The sequence below is a fragment of the Oncorhynchus kisutch genome, linkage group LG14 (assembly GCF_002021735.2).
Source record: "Oncorhynchus kisutch isolate 150728-3 linkage group LG14, Okis_V2, whole genome shotgun sequence".
Classification (NCBI taxonomy): domain Eukaryota; kingdom Metazoa; phylum Chordata; class Actinopteri; order Salmoniformes; family Salmonidae; genus Oncorhynchus; species Oncorhynchus kisutch.
This window is the reverse complement of record NC_034187.2, coordinates 70083077-70103329: the sequence shown is the minus strand read 5'-3', so window position 1 is coordinate 70103329 and position 20253 is coordinate 70083077. Positions and strand designations below refer to the sequence as shown.

At 43.7% G+C, this 20253-nt stretch overlaps 1 protein-coding gene across 2 annotated transcripts in view; it reads left to right on the top strand.

Annotated features, from left to right (window-relative positions):
• Window positions 1-20253, top strand: part of LOC109903420 (solute carrier family 45 member 4) — an 80133-nt gene that overhangs the window by 16457 nt on the left and 43423 nt on the right. For both annotated transcript variants that reach the window (XR_002257038.2, XM_020500106.2), the window contains exon 3: window positions 13019-13843. Coding sequence is in view for 1 of the 2 variants with exons in the window: in XM_020500106.2 (XP_020355695.1) it covers window positions 13552-13843 (292 nt within the window). In the remaining variant the exon portion in view is untranslated. The remainder of the gene's footprint in view (window positions 1-13018; window positions 13844-20253) is intronic.

Here is a 20253-nt window from a genome sequence, read left to right as displayed (position 1 = left end):
TGTTGTTTACCTGCTTTAACCATAGTTTTGTAAGTTTTGACATTTCATCCTGTCACCACCTCCCTATCTAGAAAAGCATGCTCTGTTACGCAAGTTACTCAAAATATGCCACTCAAAGCAGAGAATGTTGTGTTTACCAAAAACATTTGGAGAAAGACACAAGTCCCAAAAATGGACCTCTGACAAATATCATAGTTGCAGTCCATTATTGGGTGTTGCTGACTTCTGCCCTCTTTTTCAAGACTTCTAGTAGCCTGTCCATTTACTCAGACAAGCACTCCATTCCCACAGCGCTCTTTGGTAGCACCGGCATACCTGCATAAATTACTAACACTTGACTTGGAAATGTGCTTCATTTTTTTGTTGTCTTACAAATGAACTGGCCTCCCTTGTTTACAGCTCAAAATGTCTGGATTGTTGACGCAGCAGTTTCTTCCACTGCTTTCTGTAAGGTAATTCCACCATTATACATCACAAGGCAGGGTTGTTGCTGTGGTCAGACCTCAAGCTGGTAAACCTGCTGATGTGGTGATCTACATAGCACATTGTGGCTGTGTGCGTGCGTGCAGAGTCTCCGCACATGGGTGTGTGTATGGCCATATATGTGGGATTGAGAGAAAGTGTGTTCAGGTGAGTGTGTGTGTGTGTGAGGGGGATTTGTCATACACCCTGTTCACATATGCATTCTGTCCCGGCCTTACACACTCTCCCTCTGCTGCAGAAGTGCTATACACATACACACACACACACAATCATCATCCCTGCCACTTTGTCCTATTGTATTATCAGGCTGCAGTGGGGCAATGAGTCTCAACAAATCCATAAATGTTTCTTCTGATCTGCCACTTCTCTAAGCAGGGCAGGATCTGATCTGTCTGTCTGAGCTCGAAATGAAATGGATACTGTTATGAATGATGTACACACACAGCTACACACTGCCCTGGGATTCTCCCTTCTCAGGGCTTTGAGATACCTAGCAATCGAGGGAATAGGACGAGGAAATCATTTAATGATTAAAAAAATAATATACGGTGTATTCGGAAAGTATTCAGACCCCTTGACTTGTTCCACATTTTGTTACATTACAGCCTTATTCTAAAATGGATTAAATACAATTTTTTACCTCATCAATCTACACACAATACACCAAAATGACAAAGCAAAAACAGGTAGATTTTTGCTAATTTATTCAGACCCTTTATACAGTACTTTGTTGCAGCACCTTTGCTAGCGATTACAGCCTCGAGTCTTCTTGGGTATGACGCTACAAGCTTGGTTCTTACATTCTTCTCTGCAGATCCTCTCAAGCACTATCAGGTTGGATGGGGAGCGTAGCTATTTTCAGATTTCTCCAGACATGTTAAATTCCGGGCTCTGTCTGGGCCACTCAAGGACATTCAAAGACTTGTCCCGAAGCCACTCTTGCGTTGTCTTGGATGTGTGCTTTGGGTCGTTGTCTTGTTGGAAGGTGAACCTTCTTTGCCCGAGTCTGAGTCTCGGTTTCATCAGACCAGAGAATCTGGTTTCTCATGGTCTGAGAGTCCTTTAGGTGCCTTTTGGGGAAACTATAAAGACCCGATTGGTGGAGTGCTGCAGAGACGGTTGTCCTTCTGGAAGGATCCCCCACCTCCATAGAGGAACTCTGGAGCTCTGTCAGAGTGACCATCGGGTTCTTGGTCACCTCCCTGACCAAGGCCCTTCTCCCCCAATTGCTCAGTTTGGCCAGGCAGCCAGCTCTAGGATGAGTCTTGGTGGTTCCAAACTTCTTCCATTTTGAGAGTGATGGAGACCCCTGTGTTCTTGGGGACCTCCAATGCTGCAGAATTTTTTTAGTATACTTCCCCAGATCTGTACCTCAACACAAACCTGTCTTGGAGCTCTTAGGAAAATTCCTTTGACCTCATGGCTTGGTTTTTGCTCTGACATGCACTGTCAACTGCGGGACCTTATATAGACAGGTGTGTGCCTTTCCAAATCATGTCCAATCAATTTCATTTTCCACAGGTGGACTTGTAGAAATAAACTCAATGATGATCAATGAAAACAGGATGAATACTTATGTAAATAAGTATACATTTAGAAACATTTATAAACGTTTTGTGTGTAGATTGATGAGGGAAAAAAATATTGAATCAATTTTAGAACAAGGCTGTAACGTAAGAAAATGTAGAAAAAGGTCTGAATACTTTCCAAAAGAACTGTATATGATCAGGACTTGTATCCCTGACCTAGAGATGTGGTATGCGGTGCAGTGAGTTGTAACTGAACCTGTGACCAGAACGTTACAGCAGGTCAACCACCTAAGCCAACCATCTAACCTTGGTAGCTCGACAAACACAATTTAAATGGACGGTCAGTGAGTCATCCAGTCTATAAAATGGCCGCCATGCAACAATAGGTCAGATGGGCCATGGCATGGAGCAGGATCGCTCAGACTCCATGATGGGTGAAGCGATCAATAGGTAGGCAGACTGCACTAATCAATGCCATTGGCGTGTATGTGAGTTCAAAGGCAAAATTGCTTGAGCCGCGCTGAGAATTCCAGAAGTTCTTAAAGCCAACAGTCCAATATTCTAAACCACTACTGTGCGGACATGTAGACCTACATTTTTGGGTACTTTTATGAGTGCTTCAGGCAGTGGTCACCAACCGATCCGTCCATCTCCAAGGTTTTCTAGTCCTTGCTTCATGCTGTTTGCAGCATGTGCACTTGATTCAGATGTCCTGCGCACCGTGTATTCAAAGTTTCCCCATATATAACTATTCCTTGCGTCTGAAAATACTAACTCTGCCTACCCTGCAGGCCCAGAGAGAAAATCAAGTTCACCTATAGGCCTACCGCTGGCCAATCCGATAGCTCAGATCACTGTCTGCAGCTTCCACAATCCCACAGTGAAGTTGATATTCAACTGTGATATTTCACAACTTTTTAAAAACCATGACTAGAGAGAATACAGAAAATAGCTGTTTTTTTTACGAGTTCATGTTTAGGATTTTATTCAGCACTGTCAACACTTTATTCAACTTTTATAATCCTTAACTCCCTCTCGCTAATCACTCGCGCTACAAAGTTTATTGATATGCTTGCATTGTTATTATGGCTTGTCTTTCTAATATCGAGGAGTATTTAACGTTCTGGTCATACGAGTAACAACATGAATTGGTGCATGAGTCAGAAACAATGAAGTGCGGCTTGTGTTTTGCCATCAGCTGGAAGACAGTGTTCCCTTTTTGGTCAGTCTGCAGAGGGAGGAAGAGCTGAGGGATGGTGAGAGGCAACCTCTCTCTCGCTCGCCCTCTCCCTCCCTCCATCTGCTGGGACTGACCATCAGATGTAGTCACCATCAGCTGGAAGACAGTGTTCCCTTTTTGGTCAGTCTGCAGAGGGAGGAAGAGCTGAGGGATGGTGAGAGGCAACCTCTCTCTCGCTCGCCCTCTCCCTCCCTCCATCTGCTGGGACTGACCATCAGATGTTGTCACCATCAGCTGGAAGACAGTGTTCCCTTTTTGGTCAGTCTGCAGAGGGAGGAAGAGCTGAGGGATGGTGAGAGGCAACCTCTCTCTCGCTCGCCCTCTCCCTCCCTCCATCTGCTGGGACTGACCATCAGATGCAGTCACCATCAGCCCAGTAAAAAAAAAGCTAATGATTTAAATCTGTGACTCACCAGTAATACTATGTATTACCAATGTGATCATATAACTCTCATTTTTAAATATCATTTTAAAATGGTCTGAGAAGAACAACCATTGGTGGGGCTATTTAAGAATACCCAATATGCAGTGATCATGTATTGAGATTAATGTTTTTTTTGTTTTGTTTTTTGTAGTAATATTTTTTAAAGGAAAAAAAGTGATCTCGGCTCATAAAAGGTTGGTGACCACTGGCTTAAGGCGCCACCGTGCACACAGCCCAGCTCTCCCAGGCTGTTGTCGGTAGCGGTTGTTTATGTGCCTGCATGGTTGGCACAAATTGAAACCTGATAGCCTGTCGCCCTCACTCAGTCAGCTGGCCTCCCAACACCACCAATGTAATCCATATCTGGGCCTCTATTTCGGTTAGCCAAGCAGTACACAGTGTATACACATTCACATATACACACACTCACATATAGCCTACATACTCACAATCACAAACAACATCCAGAGAGGGTGGAGTTGACGTTAGGTCAGGTAGGCCAACAGTTGGAAGTTGGAAGTTTACATACACTTAGGTTGGGATCATTAAAACTCATTTTTCAACCACTCCACAAATTTCTTGTTAACAAACTATAGTTTTGGCAAGTCGGTTAGGACATCTACTTTGTGCATGACACAAGTAATTTTTCCAACAATTGTTTACAAACAGATTATTTCACTTATAATTCACTGTATCACAATTCCAGTGGGTCAGAAGTTTACATACACTAAGTTGAATGTGCATTTTAAACAGCTTGGAAAATTCCAGAAAATGGTGTGATGGCTTTAGAAGCTTCTGATAGGCTAATTGACATAATTTGAGTCAATTGGAGGTGTACCTGTGGATGTATGCCAAGGCCTACCTTCAAACTCTGCTTGACATAATGTGAAAATCAAAAGAAATCACCCAAGACCTCAGAAAAGAAATTGTAGACCTCCAGAAGTCTGGTTCATCCTTGGGAGCAATTTCCAAATGCCTGAAGGTACCATGTTCATCTGTACAAATAATAGTACGCAAGTATAAACACCATTGGACCATGCAGCCGTCATACCGCTCAGGAAGGAGACGCGTTCTGTTTCCTAGAGATTAACGTACTTTGGTGCAAAAAGTGCAAATCAATCCCAGAACAACAGCAAATGACCTTGTGAAGATGCTGGAAAAAAACGCTACAAAATTATCTATATCCACAGTTAAATGAGTTCTATATCGAAATGCCACTCAGCAAGGAAGAAGCTACTGTTCCAAAACCACCATAAAAAAGCCAGACTACGGTTTGCAGCTGCACATGGGGACAAAGATCATACTTTTTGGAGAAATGTCCTCTGGTCTGATGAAACAAAAAGATAACATTTTGGCCATAATGAACATTGTTATGTTTGGAGGGAAAAGGGGGAGGCTTGCAAGACGAAGAACACCATCCCAACTGTGAAGCACGGGGGTGCTTCATGTTGTGAAGCACAGCTTCATGTTGTGGGTGTGCTTTTGCTGCAGGAGGGACGGGTGCACTTCACAAAATAGATGGCATCACGAGTAAGGAAAATTATGTGGATATATTGAAGCAACATCTCAAGACATCAGTCAGGAAGTTAAAGCTTGGTCGCAAATGGGTCTTCCAAATGGACAAGCCACAAGCATACTTCCAAAGTTGTGGCAAAATGGCTTAAGGACAACAAGGTCAAGGTATTGGAGTAGCCATCACAAAGCCCTGACCTCATTTCTATAGAAAATTTGTGGGCAGAACTGAAAACGTGTTTGCGAGCAAGGAGGCCTACAAACCTGACTCAGTTACACCAGCTCTGTCAGGTGGAATGGGACAAAATTCACCCAACTTATTGTGGGAAGCTTGAGGAAGGCTACCCGAAATGTTTGACCCAAGTTAAACAATTTAAAGGTAATGCCACCAAATGCTAATTGAGTGTATGTAAACTTCTGACCCACTGAGAATGTGATGAAAGAAATTAAAGCTGAAATAAATCATTCTCTCTACTATTATTCTGACATTTCACATCCTTAAAATAAAGTGGGGATCCTAGCTGACCTAAGACAGGGATTTTTACTATAATTTAATGTCAGGAATTGTGGAAAAACTGAGTTTAAATGTATATGACTAAGGTGTATGTAAACTTTTGACTTCAACTATATATAGTGTCGGTCTGTTCTAAAGACATTATCATCACACTGATCTTATTTCCCTTCCTGAGAGAACATGTTACAACTTCTGTTTTGTAGCTGCATGAGAACAACAGTTTATCCTTAGACGTGTTGTTTTGAGTTGGGTAACATAGACGGTTATATGGTTATTATATTAGAACTTCTATGATTGCTGATGTTGGGTGGCCTGACAGTGAAAGCTATCTCTTCTAGTATCCTAAAACTGAAGGTCCCTTCTCCAGACCCATTTTGTCACTCAAGACTGTGAACTTGACAAAATATCACGTTTGGTCACAATTGGGGCTCTGACTGTCATGAAATGTTGTCAGCTGGTGATTGTCAAGCAAATAACTGTTGGTCTCACGGTATTTGACTGTTAATTAACAGGCACATTTAGCATCTCCTGGCTTCCACACGCCACTAATGCAGACCTTTTGGAACATCTACACTACCGTTCAAAAGTTGGGGGTCACTTAGAAACGTCTATGTTTTTGATTTTTTTTTTTTTTTTGTGGCCATTAAAATAACATCAAATTGATCAGAAATACAGTGTAGACTTTGTTAATGTTGTAAATGACTATTGTAGCTGGAAACGGCAGATTTAAAAAAAAATGGAATATCTACATAGTGTCACGAACCGGCTCGAAGCCCGTAACAGAAGGGAGACAACGTGGAGATAAGGAATAACAAAATATATTTATTAACTAAGGTAACCTAAATGCAATTAACAATGGTGTGTGTAAGTGAGTGTTTTGCATAAATGTGATAATGCGGGGTGTTGAAAGGTGCCAAAGCAAACAACCAAAAGGCCACAAAAATACCACAACAAAATCTATGAAGGTGTCTGCATGGAGAGAGTCTCCCCAATGAATCTGGAAGGGGTCTATTTATCCTGGGACAAACCCGGGCCCAGGTGTTTCCCTTGTAGCTGACGACCCTCCCACCTCCGCCCACCAGCATCCTAATAAGGAAACAAGAGCAATGAGAGAGAATACGGCAGACAGAGTGGGAGGGTCGTCACAATAGGCGTACAGAGGCCCACTATCAGCAACCATCACTCCCGTGTTCCAATGACACGTTGTGTTAGCTAATCCAAGTTTATCATTTTAAAAGGCTAATTGATCATTAGAAAACCCTTTTGCAATTATGCTAGCACAGCTGAAACTGTTTTACTGATTAAAGAAGCAATACTTGTGGGTTCGATTACAGGCTCAAAATGGTCAGAAGACCTGTCTTCTGAAACTCGTCAGTCTATTCTTGTTCTGAGAAATGAAAGCCATTCCATTCGAGAAATTGCCAAGAAACTGTCACGACTTCCGAAGTCGGCTCCTCTCCTTGTTCGGGCGGCGTTCGACGGTCGACGTCACCGGTCTTCTAGCCATGGCCGCACCACTTGTCATTGTTCCATTTAATTTGTCTTGTTTCCCCGCACACCTGGTTTACATTCCCTAATCACACTACATATATATATACATATATATATTCCCTCTGTTTACCCCATGTCTTTGTGTGGAATTGTTTTGTTACATGTTTTGTGTTACGCGCCAGGCTGGTTTTTCCCCGGGTACCGTGTTGAACCCGAGTGTGTTTAATTGTTTAACTTATGCATTATTGTGACTGTTGTCGCGCTTTGCACTTGCCATTTGGCTGGAGGTTTTTGATGCAGTTGCGTCCGTCTGTTACTTCTGCCAATTAAAGTGTGCGCCTGATCACAACTCTCCGCTCTCCTGCACCTGACTTCCTAGCAGTAGTGCCCAACCTGACAGAAACTGAAGATCTCGTACAACACTGTTTGCTACTCCCTTCACAGAACAGTGCAAACTGGCTCTAACCAGAATAGAAATAGTAGGTGTGCACAACTGAGCAAGAGGACAAGTACATTAGAGTGTCTAGTTTGAGAAACAGACGCCTCACAAGTCCTCAACTGGCAGATTCATTAATATGGTCACTGTAAAAGCCCTAGTCACAATGTAGTTTTATCTTGGCCCTTTGATGTCACTAGACCTAGGCTATATAACCAAAAGATTTGTCATTAGCTTTTGTCTTACACAACCAAACGCTTCAGTTTTGACCTTGAGGACTCTGACCTTTCACAACTGTGAACATTGATTTGATTGGAAGCATAGTCACATTGAGTCATAATGAATATATTTTATGAGTGTCATAATTGATAGTGATGTACAGACAATGAATCTCTTTTCAGAACGGTACGGATTATACAGTACTGATTATCTCCTTGGAAAAGCATAGATTTTTCTATCCATGTTTGGGATGAGTGGAGTTGCATAGGTAATCCAATTTCAGCCATGTACTGTAAATAAGCAACCATCAAAATAGTCTCCCTAGCTGCCCTATACATTGAGCATAGGGAGTGCTAAAGCTAGTCACAGGAGGCGACAGACTGCAACATCATCATTTGTTCCCAACCTTGAACTTTACAGGCATCTACATATCTTTCCTTCCCTTTATACCACTCATTTTCTCATACCCCTCACTCACTCGTTCTCTCAATCCCTTTTTGACAGACTCTCACGTGAGTATACAAAAATAATGGTCTATTTTCTTTGCGAGTGTCACCTGGGTAGATAAATATGTAATTTGGTAAGGAGCAGAGGCATTCAGTGGTCAGGTTACCACAGAACGGGGCGGTTGTGGGCTAATGCTAAATGTTTCTATTGACACTCATCTGATACACTCTTAGAAAAAAAGGCTTCTTTTTGTGTCCATGTAGAACCCTCTGTGGAAAAGGTTCTTCAAAGGGTTCTCCCTTTCAGGGTTAACCCTTTTAGGTTCTAGATATAATTAAAAGGTTCTAAGAGTGTATTTTTATTCTAAGAGTGTATTTTTATTCTAAGAGTTTTTTTTACCATTCCAGATAAAATTATATTTGTCACATGCGCCGAATACAACAGGTGTAGGTAGACCTTACCGTGAACAAGCCCTTAACCAACAATTTTTTTTATAAGAATAACAAATAAAAGTAACAAATAATTAAAGAGCAGCAGTAAAATAACAATAGCAGGGCTATATACAGGGGTACCAGTAGAGTCATAGTGGGGGGGGGGGCACTGGTTAGTCGAAGTAATTGAGGTAATATGTACATGTAGGTAGGTTTATTAAAGTGACTATGCAGAGTAGCAGAAGTATAAAGGGGGAGGGGGGCAATGCAAATAGTCTGGGTAGCCATTTGATTAGATGTTCAGGATTCTTATGGCTTGGTGGTAGCAGCTGTTTAGAAGCCTCTTGGACCTAGACTTGGTGCTCTGGTACCGCTTGCCATGCGGTAGCAGAGAGAACAGTCTATGACTAGGGTGGCTAGAGTCTTTGACAATTTTTAGGGCCTTCCTCTGACACCGCCTACTATATAGGTCCTGGATGGCAGGAAGCTTGGCCCCAGTGACGTCCTGGGCCGTACGCACTATCCTCTGTAGTGCCTTGTGGTCAGAGGCCGAGCAGTTGCCATACGAGGCAGTGATGCAACCAGTCAGGATGCTCTCGATGGTGCAGCTGTAGAACCTTTTGAGGATCTGAGGACCCATGCCAAATCTTTTCAGTCTCCTGAAGGGGAATAGGTTTTGTTGTGCCCTCTTCACGGCTGTGTTGGTGTGTTTGGACCATGTTAGTTTGTTGTTGATGTGGACACTAAGGAACTTGACGCTCTCAACCTGCTCCACTACAGCCCCGTCGACCGTGCTTTGGGGAGAGAGAGAGAGCAAGAGAGCGAGAGACTCATTCCTACCCTGAATGAAATCGTAGAGCCGTAGCCTGCCTGTGTGGTTCACTGAAACCAGCCCTCCCCTGACCAAACGGGTCAAATTCACAATACACTTCTGCTCACTGTCGATTGGACAGGACACAAGGAGGGGGAGAGTAACAGCCCTGATCCTGCTTAGTGCAGCAAAGAAGCAAAACTGTTCAACTGAACTACCTAGACTAGGTTGTTATTCTGCCTGGCAACAGCTGTATTGAAAAGGACTAAAAGCCTATTCCTCACATCTGCTGTTCTTCTTTGCCATTGCAGCATAGGCACTAGTGGAAATGCTACAGTGGTTGGAATGTTACAGTGGGAAACTATTGGATTGCCTTACCTTTTCATGTGACTAGGTTAGCTAAATGGATATGGTATAAGTTCCTTTTTATATGGGTTATACATCTGAGTTGAAGTACTGTTAGTGGTTAACCCACTCACATAGCAGACCACTCACATAGCAGACCACTCACATTGCAGACCACTCACATAGCAGACATCATTCAGAGAATAAAGGCAACACCAATTGCCCAAAGCTAAATACCCTTCTAACAAACTCTCTTCCTCCCAGCTTGTGTTATCTTATTGCATCAAGTGAGGAAACTCCAAAGACTCATAAGATGAAAGCCTATAATGCACTACAATCTCTCACCGGGCTCCTTCTCAGGTCTCCTCTGTATATAAATGAAAAGCACCAGAGAGAGAGACGGTTTAATGTTAGTGTGGGAAATGACTAGTGGATTCTCAGATGGCACATGCATTAAACGAGCAGTTCCAAGACTCAATCATTCATATGAAGCCTATAGACGTGTCCTTATGAAACCATGACCCCTCCTGTAGTCACGCCTCTCAGCCTCTCGTCAGCATGTCTCCTCTCCTCTCTCTCTCAAAACTACTGACTGACAGGCAGTGTGAGCGCTAGGCCTAACCCAGAGAGAGCCTCTCCGGCACATTCAGATCCCCACTCAGCATGCAGTGAACCCCCATGGCCCTCCAAGTGCTAACAGGTCTTGATTGACTGGTTGCGAAGCCCCTATTCTGCCCCCTTGTAACTGTCACTTACGGTCAAAACATTTTTTATGCATCTTCTGGATGCTTAGCTAGTGTAGTGTTAAAATGGTGATTATTGATTAAAACTTACAAAGGCATAAGTGGTGTAAGGGTTCAGTAACCGGTCACAGAAGATCCAGTGTTTTGCATGCATTACTTAGGCCTACATTTAAAAAAATATATTTCACCTTTATTTAACCAGGTAGGCAAGTTGAGAACAAGTTCTCATTTACAATTGCGACCTGGCCAAGATAAAGCAAAGCAGTTCGACACATACAACGACACAGAGTTACACATGGAGTTACACCAACTCCAGTCCTCCAGTACCCCCAACAGACCATCTCCAGTCCTCCAGTACCCCCAACAGACCAACACCAGTCCTCCAGTACCCCCAACAGACCAACACCAGTCCTCCAGTACCCCCAACAGACCAACACCAGTCCTCCAGTATCCCCAACAGACCAACTCCTGTCCTCCAGTATCCCCAACAGACCAACTCCAATCCTCCAGTACCCCAAACAGACCAACTCCTGTCCTCCAGTACCCCCAACAGACCAACTCCTGTCCTCCAGTACCCCCAACAGATCAACTCCTGTCCTCCAGTACCCCCAACAGACCAACTCCTGTCCTCCAGTACCCCCAACAGACCAACTCCTGTCCTCCAGTACCCTCAACAGACTAACTCCAGTCCTCCAGTACCCCCAACAGACCATCTCCTGTCCTCCAGTACCCCCAACAGACCAACTCCTGTCCTCCAGTACCCCCAACAGACCAACTCCTGTCCTCCAGTACCCTCAACAGACCAACTCCAGTCCTCCAGTATCCCCAACAGCACACATTTATGTTGTAGCCCTGGACAAAAACACTTGATTCAACTTGTCAAGAGCTTGATGATTAGTTGACAAGTAGAATGAGGTGAGTTTGTCTGGGGCCACAACAAAAATATGTATTGTTGGGGGTACTGGAGGACCGGAGTTTGAAAATCACTGCAGTAGAGGATGCCAGAGAGTGTATAAGGAGACGAAGAAAGCAGCCAGGGCAGCATGAGGAGGCCAAGGGAATCACTGTATGGTTGAATAGCAAGGCTCACTTGTATAGCAGTGGTACTGTAATCCCCAAGGCAGCTGTAACCCCTATAACTGTAAAAATGTCCTGAAGCGTGTAATCAATGTTCTGAATGGTTCTGGGGAATGGATGACAATGTGATAAATTAGCTGATTGATTTGTCGTCTGGGGGAGCTTGTTTGAGGAGCATGGGAATGTTGGTGTCAGAGTCAGTGCCTTACTGGATCGATTAGGCCTAGCTCCTGGCTAGTTCAGTGAGCTGAGTGAGACGGACTAATGTTGATAATTGCGTTTTGAAGGGATTCCTTCTCATGATTCAGCAGAAAAAAGGAAAGATAAAGCATAACACATAAAAAGACTAACACATCTCTCATTACCATACAGCATCGCGTTAATTGAAAGTTAATCAGAGTTCTTTCTTTCTCTTTTGCCTCAGGAATCTCAATATTGGCTCTCATCAGCCCCCTCCCACCCAAACCCATGTGGTCTGTTTTCTGTCTGTCAATTACCTCTAAGTCTCACAGAAAGAGCTTTACCTGTAATAGTAGGCCTATTGTTTGTGTGGTATTATAAAGTTTCACGTGTCCAGTCTTTACAGGGTGTTGTAGTCCTGCCTCTGTAGCCTGCTGTTTCCCCGTCTTAATCTCTCGAGGGGTCCCAGCCCCAATCCTCTGAGTCATGCTAATGCCTAGCTGTTTGTTCATAGCAGAAGAGCACATGTGGACACACATACACACACGAGGGGTTGTTTTTTCAAGTTCTGTTTTGTTTGTCACATGCACAAGTACAGGGAAATGCTAAACTTGCAAGCCCTACCCAACTGTGCAGTAATGGCCCCTCAGGTGCTTTATTCATGCCTTGACTTAGAGGATAAAGGAGAGGAATGGAATGCCTCCGGGAGGTGTGTGAGTGAAACGTGGGCCCTCTCCCTTTACATAGGCCTAATTTACCCTGTATGCACACGTCTCTGGCCTGGGGTGGAAGCATTCCTAGGAGCCAGATTGGCCTATACATGGTCCATTTTCAAATATTTTATTCACCTCAGAGTTGTAAAAATATTGAGATACTGTTTGCACTTTTTCCACAATCAGCGCAAGCTGACCCATATTCTTCTGTATTAGGCTAGTGTGGTTCAGTTTTCCACTGCCTTACTGGACGTTTTAAAAGTATTACTGTCCACACACTCTGCCGGCCGCCATTTTAATAACTGTCTCTCTGTCCCCATCTCTCTCTGTATCTCTGTATCTCTCTCTCTCTCTCTCTCTCTCTCTCTCTCTCTCTCTCTCGCTGGATGGCCCTGGCTTCCCTCTGCACCCTGGGTACTGCAGAATGATCAGCCACTCGATGGGGATTCACCGAGGAGCTCTCACCTGTGTCGCCTCCTGCCCTCCGCCCCGCCGCCTGCCCTCCCTCTTCTGCACCTCCTCCACACACATCATGAAACTGGTATTAACTGAATGGCAATTGATATGGATTTTTACTGATTCCAGTAGACTGTGAAGCAACAAAAACACAAAAAGGGAGGAAAAGCCATATCTCATTTTCACACGTCCTTCTTTAAACCAAATAAACCTGCCTGTGGGGTGCTGTTCTAGGCTGCCTGCACAGGCCCTCCCTGAAAACAACACCTCTCTGGAAAACACGAGGAATGTATCGTACGCTTTGAGAGATTCTTCTTCCTACCTGATTACCTCGTTTGAGGACATCGACGGCAGAGGGAGCTATACTTTGAGGACCAGCTCTCACACCAGGCGCCACCAAGCCACCAGTGTGAGCATACAGATTCTTTTTTACATAAAAAAAATATATATATATATTGTTTTTCTCTGGAGCCTGAAGTGCTGTGCGTTTGGCTGTGTGCATGCCGAAGAAGAAGAAAATGGCTCCCCAGAACTCTGAGGCGGATGCTATGCAAGTGCAGGGGGTGATGGTGGTCCCTACTGCTAAGAAAACCACCACAGACTCTGCTGCCACAGGGGATAGAGGAGGAGGAGGTGTGGTGCTGGAGTCATGCCAGGAGGAGTCGGTGAGCGAGGGGTCTATAGACCGGATCCCCCTGCAGCAGTGGGTGATGCACGGAGCCGTCATGTTCGGACGAGAGTTCTGCTACGCCATGGAAACGGCCTTGGTTACGCCTGTACTGCTGCAAATAGGTGAGAGAGATGTGAGACGGCACTGTGCAGAAGCATGAACATTGTAAACACATGGAAAAACATGCACACACACACACACACACAGAATCATGAATTATAGGGACGACCCGCGTGACAGGTAGGTGAATTCCCATACTGTACACATGTTGCTGAAGCTGTAAAGACAGCACATCCCAACCATCGTAAACACTGGATAACAATTCAAGGCTTGTCGTCATCATTCCTGCTCCCTTCCTGTGTCCCTGTCACATCCACAGCCCTAATAACAGGCCTGCCTAGGACAGAGAAGGCTGAGGTTAGGGCTGTGGCGAACATGACATTTTGTCAGCCGGTTATTGTCATGCAAAAGACTGCCGGTCTTGCAGTAATTGACCGTTAATTAACATAAACACGTTTAGCATCTGATGCTCCCCTTTGGAACATCTACATTTAAAAAAGTCTAATAAATCAATTGAATATAAACCATCCCAATACATCCATTATTTATTTTAGTCAGGTCTAAAGAAACATTATGATATGAAGAAAATGTATTTCAGATGAACAGAATATGAGTTGGCCTACTGTATGTTATCTGGCTAGGCTCCATGCCATAGGCTGTAGGCTTTTTCATTTTAGCAGACAGGATAAGTCCCATGACATTATATGATTTTATAGTAACAAGAATATAATTGTACTTAGCTGAATAAAATAGAAAGGATAGTTTTCCCATTGAGGAACGGGTACAAATATGAAGTGGTTATATTGAGCATAAAAGTGTTCATTTGAAACATGTCCTATATGCTAGATAGAGTTATTTGGCAACATTAGTTGTGAATGATACAAACCTTAGAATGTCTTAGAAATCAAAACATATTTGGGCTGCATGATGCGACTATAGGCTGTAATGATTTGAGAAAGTTGCAAAGCTCGCACTCTGTTCCTTGCCTCAGGCTGCACAGCTGTTCTCTCATCAAGTCGTCATATTTTCAGCCATCGTAGTATTCTCAATTTGATCTTGTCTTTAGTAATATGTCAAATTGGTTTCGATTTAGAATGCCCTATTATCAAATGGGCAGGAACATGGGCAGGGGGAAAAGGACATCTGTTTTCACTCGAATAGCGAATGGAGGCTGCGCGCTTTCCCGTCGGTCCGTTTTTCAACGATGCCTGGTAGGCTACTTCGGTTTTACAGCGGAGCTGTGCTTAATATGAGCTGCTGAGAAATAAATATAACAACACTTATTTCGGTCTATGTATTGTGTAACGGCACAATACATTTGAATTCAGGGTATTTTGGGGTTTGGGCTCATAAGTCTATACGTATTCATTAGCTCTAATATGAGTATGGGTGTTTTGAATTAATCATCCCCTTAGAATCCTCTGTCCGTTTCATTGTTAGGCTTTGAAATAACATCCACAACGACCATGTTTAACAACCTGCTGTCTTCAAATTGATCACCAGAGTGAGGTGTTAAAAGAAAAAAAGCACTATACTGTTTTGATGTGATTTTTGAATGTATTTGCATTGCTGTCAGTGGTTAGAGGGACAATAGACACCTGAGTATCAAATCAAATTTGTCACATACACATGGTTAGCAGATGTTAATGCGAGTGTAGCGAAATGCTTGTGCTTCTAGTTCCGACAATGCAGTAATAACGAACAAGTAATCTAACTAACAATTCCAAAAAACTACTGTCTTATACACAGTGTAAGGGGATAAAGAATATGTACATAAAGATATGTGAATGAGTGATGGTACAGAGCAGCATAGGCAAGATACAGTAGATGGTATCGAGTACAGTATATACATATGAGATGAGAATGTAAACAAAGTGGCATAGTTAAAGTGGCTAGTGATACATGTATTACATAAGGATGCAGTAGATGATATAGAGTACAGTATATACGTATACATATGAGATGAATAATGTAGGGTATGTAAACATTATATTAGGTAGCATTGTTTAGTGGCTAGTGATATATTTTACATTTCCCATCAATTCCCATTATTAAAGTGGCTGGAGTTGAGTCAGTGTGTTGGCAGCAGCCACTCAATGTTAGTGGTGGCTGTTTAACAGTCTGATGGCCTTGAGATAGAAGCTGTTTTTCAGTCTCTCGGTCCCAGCTTTGATGCACCTGTACTGACTTCGCCTTCTGGATGATAGCGGGGTGAACCGGCAGTGGCTCGGGTGGTTGTTGTCCTTAATGATCTTTATGGCCTTCCTGTAACATCGGGTGGTGTAGGTGTCCTGGAGGGCAGGTAGTTTGCCCCCGGTGATGCGTTGTGCAGACCTCACTACCCTCTGGAGAGCCTTACGGTTGTGGGCGGAGCAGTTGCCGTACCAGGCGGTGATACAGCCCGACAGGATGCTCTCGATTGTGCATCTGTAGAAGTGAGACGATGCCTTGTCATCCGTCATTACGATTTGTTAAAATGTCCCTTCATTCTCTCTTGTAGAATATGCAGTCAGACAATATCACACTGATTTATGTTTTTTTTTTGTTTGGTTGGCCACATGACAACCCAATATCCTACCCTTGTTTAAATTCCAGGCCATCAGGACCTGATGGTCGTTAGCAGTTAGGTACTACCAAAGCATGTCCAGAGTGCATAAAAGGACATTACAGTGACTCACCGGTCACGTGACATTTTACTGCGGCCATGACTCATGACTGCTGGTGTGGCGGTAATATGGTCACTGCAACAGCCCTAGCTGAGGTCCTTTTACAGCTGAGTAGACTTTCAGATTAGATGCTATCAGTGCTGTAAACAGTAAATCATACTGTTTGACTGGCCAAGGGGCATCTGTTTGGGCAGCAGTGTATAGACAATGGATGTGTGATTTAGCAGAGGATTAGAATAACCACGCGGGGGATGCAGTGATACACCAGCGATGTTCTTGACTAATGACAGTGAGCTACAGCTGTAGATAAAGGAGATCTCCAAATGATAAATACTTTTTCTGATCTAGCGAGGGGGAGGGGCTGTGTTTCCATTCGTCTAGCTTCCATTCTCTATTATTAATGCCATTGAGTCTATACAGATCAAATAAATAATCTGTGATTGATGCCACTCAGTTGACGAAACAAGCCTACTTCTTGGGACCTAACCGTGTCGGTGTGTTAGTTGTTTTTAAGTATTGTGCATTCTACTTCATTCAATATTTTCAATTGCAAGCATGAAGTAACTTGAAAGGAAATCATACCGTGCTATTATCAAGTGTTAGAACATCAGGTAAGTGGGGAGAAGGCAGAGGACCCCTCTGAGCCCCCTCTTACATTAGGCCGAGCTGTATTCCCTCATGGCTGACGTCAGTGTTGATGCCAGTGTTTTGAAGGTGTAACTAGCTGGCTGTTCTGTCCTCTCCTCTAAGCTCGCTGTTACGTCTGCTTGGGGATTACAGCTCTCTGCAACACCACAATCCTTCCTGTCCGTAGCCTCAGAAAGACGCCCTACCTACCTCACGGGAGGGGTGTGAAGGAAGAGATGAAGAGAGATATAAAGGGTGAAGTGGAAAGAGGGAGAGAGAGAGAGGGCTCAGCATTCTCTGGCCAAAGCTCTGACTGGGCGCTAACCTTGTTTACAACTCTAACAAAGTCACATCTTCAGCAATCCTGGAGCCGTATGTGTTCCCTGGCAGCCGCTCTCACGCTACGTCTCAAATGGCACCCTATTTCCTATATAAGGCACTACCTTTTACCAGACATCCTCACTCAGACATACTGCGTTTCAATGATGGTGTGGAGAAGTGACATATTATTCTGGGTTACGTAAATCGGCCATGGTACTGGAGCTGAGTCCAGTCCAGGGAAACACCCCTGTCTAAGTGAATTAGTGTTTGACTTGAGTAATGTCTGGTAGTGTTCATCATAGGGTGAGACGATGCCTTGTCATCCGTCATTACGATTTGTTAAAATGTCCCTTCATTCTCTCTTGTAGAATACGCAGTCAGACAATATCACACTGATTTATGTGTTTTTTTTGTTTGGTTGGCCACATGACAACCCAATATCCTACCCTTGTTTAAATTCAATAAATACCATTGTACATTATCAGGTGCATCTCAAATGGCACCCTATTCCCTATATAGTGCCTAATATAGTACACTACTTTTGATCAGACCCCTATGGGTGCTGTTTAAGATGCAGACTCAGTTACTCTTCTCCATAGCAATATGCAGACATAGGCACTTGTCCAACTAGATGGGCCCCCCCAGGGAATAACCTAGGTGCCCGACTACCCTGTCCCCTGCATTCTGACCATGAAGAGAAACAGAGGAGTTGTATTGTTGTTGATGTGGAGGTCAGGATGGCCTCCTGATGTAACTCCTGTGTAACTGCACCTCCGCTGTTCAGCCATCAACAGGCAGGTCTCATAGGTGATGTTGACACAACCCACTGTAGTGAAGGGAAATGGGATGTTCCACTATGATGGTTCAAATACACTTATTCATATGTCAACAAACATCACTGTAGGATGGTGAGAGTCAGATTCAATTGAACTGATACAATTTAAGACACCTCAACTCCTTAGTCTCTGGTAGTTTTGATTGCTGTTCAGCCTTCTAATAATGTCACTGTTTGATTGAGGTCTCGCCTTAGCACCTTTTTTTTCACTGATGGTTCTACATCAGCCTTAAAGTATGGGTCGCAGACCTGTTAAAGTATGGGTCGCAGACCTGTTAAAGTATGGGTCGCAGACCTGTTAAAGTATGGGTCGCAGACCTGTTAAAGTATGGGTCGCAGACCTGTTAAAGTATGGGTCGCAGACCTGTGAATGGTGGGTCGCAGACCTGTGAATGGTGGGTCGCAGACCTGTGAATGGTGGGTCGCAGACCTGTGAATGGTGGGTCGCAGACCTGTTAATGGTGGGTCGCAGACCTGTTAATGGTGGGTCGCAGACCTGTTAAAGCATGGGTCGCAGACCTGTTAAAGCATGGGTCGCAGACCTGTTAATGGTGGGTCGCAGACCTGTTAAAGCATGGGTCGCAGACCTGTTAATGGTGGGTCGCAACGTGTCAGAGTAAATGTATCATTATTTAATTGATTACTGTAATAGATTTGGCTATGTGCAACTGCTCTCACTGTTCAGTGCGCTCTCTTAGCAGCAGCAGTTTCACACAGCTGTTTGGCGGTGTGCTTCGCAGTTTACCGGATCTTTTTTCCCCCGTCAGTTTTCTTGAAGATCATTCCGCGACCCACACGATGCAGCGCTGTCATTCAGCAGCAGATGATGCGCTGTCAGCCACTGACTTGTCATTCCCACTCGCCATCACTCCGAATTGTAATTGAATGGACTCAAGCTAACCACAGTTCTGACTGAGCTCAATCGTCATGAAACGCAAATACAGCGATGAGTTTCTCTCACTTGGTTTCATACAAACTTTGAGAAATAACAAGGAGCCCCCACAATGTGTTTTGTGCGGGGAAGTGCTTAGTAATGAGTCTCTCAAAACTAACAAATTAATATAACGACAGGTCCTGACCAAAAATCCCCAGCATGACGGTAAACCCAGGGAGTTCTTTCAGAACAGGGCAGAATGCTTCAGGAAACAGTGGAAAAGTCAGCTAGCAAGGCATTGTTGTAATTTTAGAACATGCAGAAATAAGGGAGTACTATCTCTCATAGTAGTAGATGTGAGTTTCTCTTTCAAACAATCCCCTGGCCTTGTACACAGCTAATAGCTAAAGTTAGCCAAAGCAAGCTAGCTAGCTACTGATAGTGTAACAGTAAATACAGATGAAGATTCAAAATTATCAGACCTACTGTGCATCTTACTGTATAAATGATTGTTGAAAACAAATCTAGATTGGAACTGTTGCTGTTAAAATACAAGTAATCATTGTTTATTCTCAACTGGAATAAACTGATTGAAGCAAGATGCTTTTTGAGGCAAACACACTCACACAGTTCTGGGTTGTTCATCTACAGCAGGAAGTGGTCTCCTGACTGACAGTAGATGTTCTGGTCCAGTTTGGCACCACATATCTATGCAAGTCAGGGTTCTCAACTCTGACATACTTAAAAAACAAGTACAGAAACCGTTGCAATGCTGAGTATGACCTCAGTGTTGCAGTGTTAAAAACAGAGTCCAGAATAGACATGCTTGTTGAAAAATTCAACCTGTGTGATTTGATCAATCAGTTTATTCCAGGTCAGAATAAACGAATTAATCATTCATAGATGTATTTTAACAGCAACAGTTCCAACCTAGACTTGTTTTTAACAATACTTTATACAGTAAGATGTACAGTAGGCCTGAATTTTTCATCAGGGGACTTTCCCTGTCAGGACCTTCATGCCATTTCAGAGACATTATAGCACTATAGAGTAAGGGAAGGAGGAATGCAAGGGAGAGAGGGGGGGGGGAGAAGAGAGGGGGATAGTGATAACAAGAGGTAGGAAGAAGGGGAGAGGGAGGGTAGGACA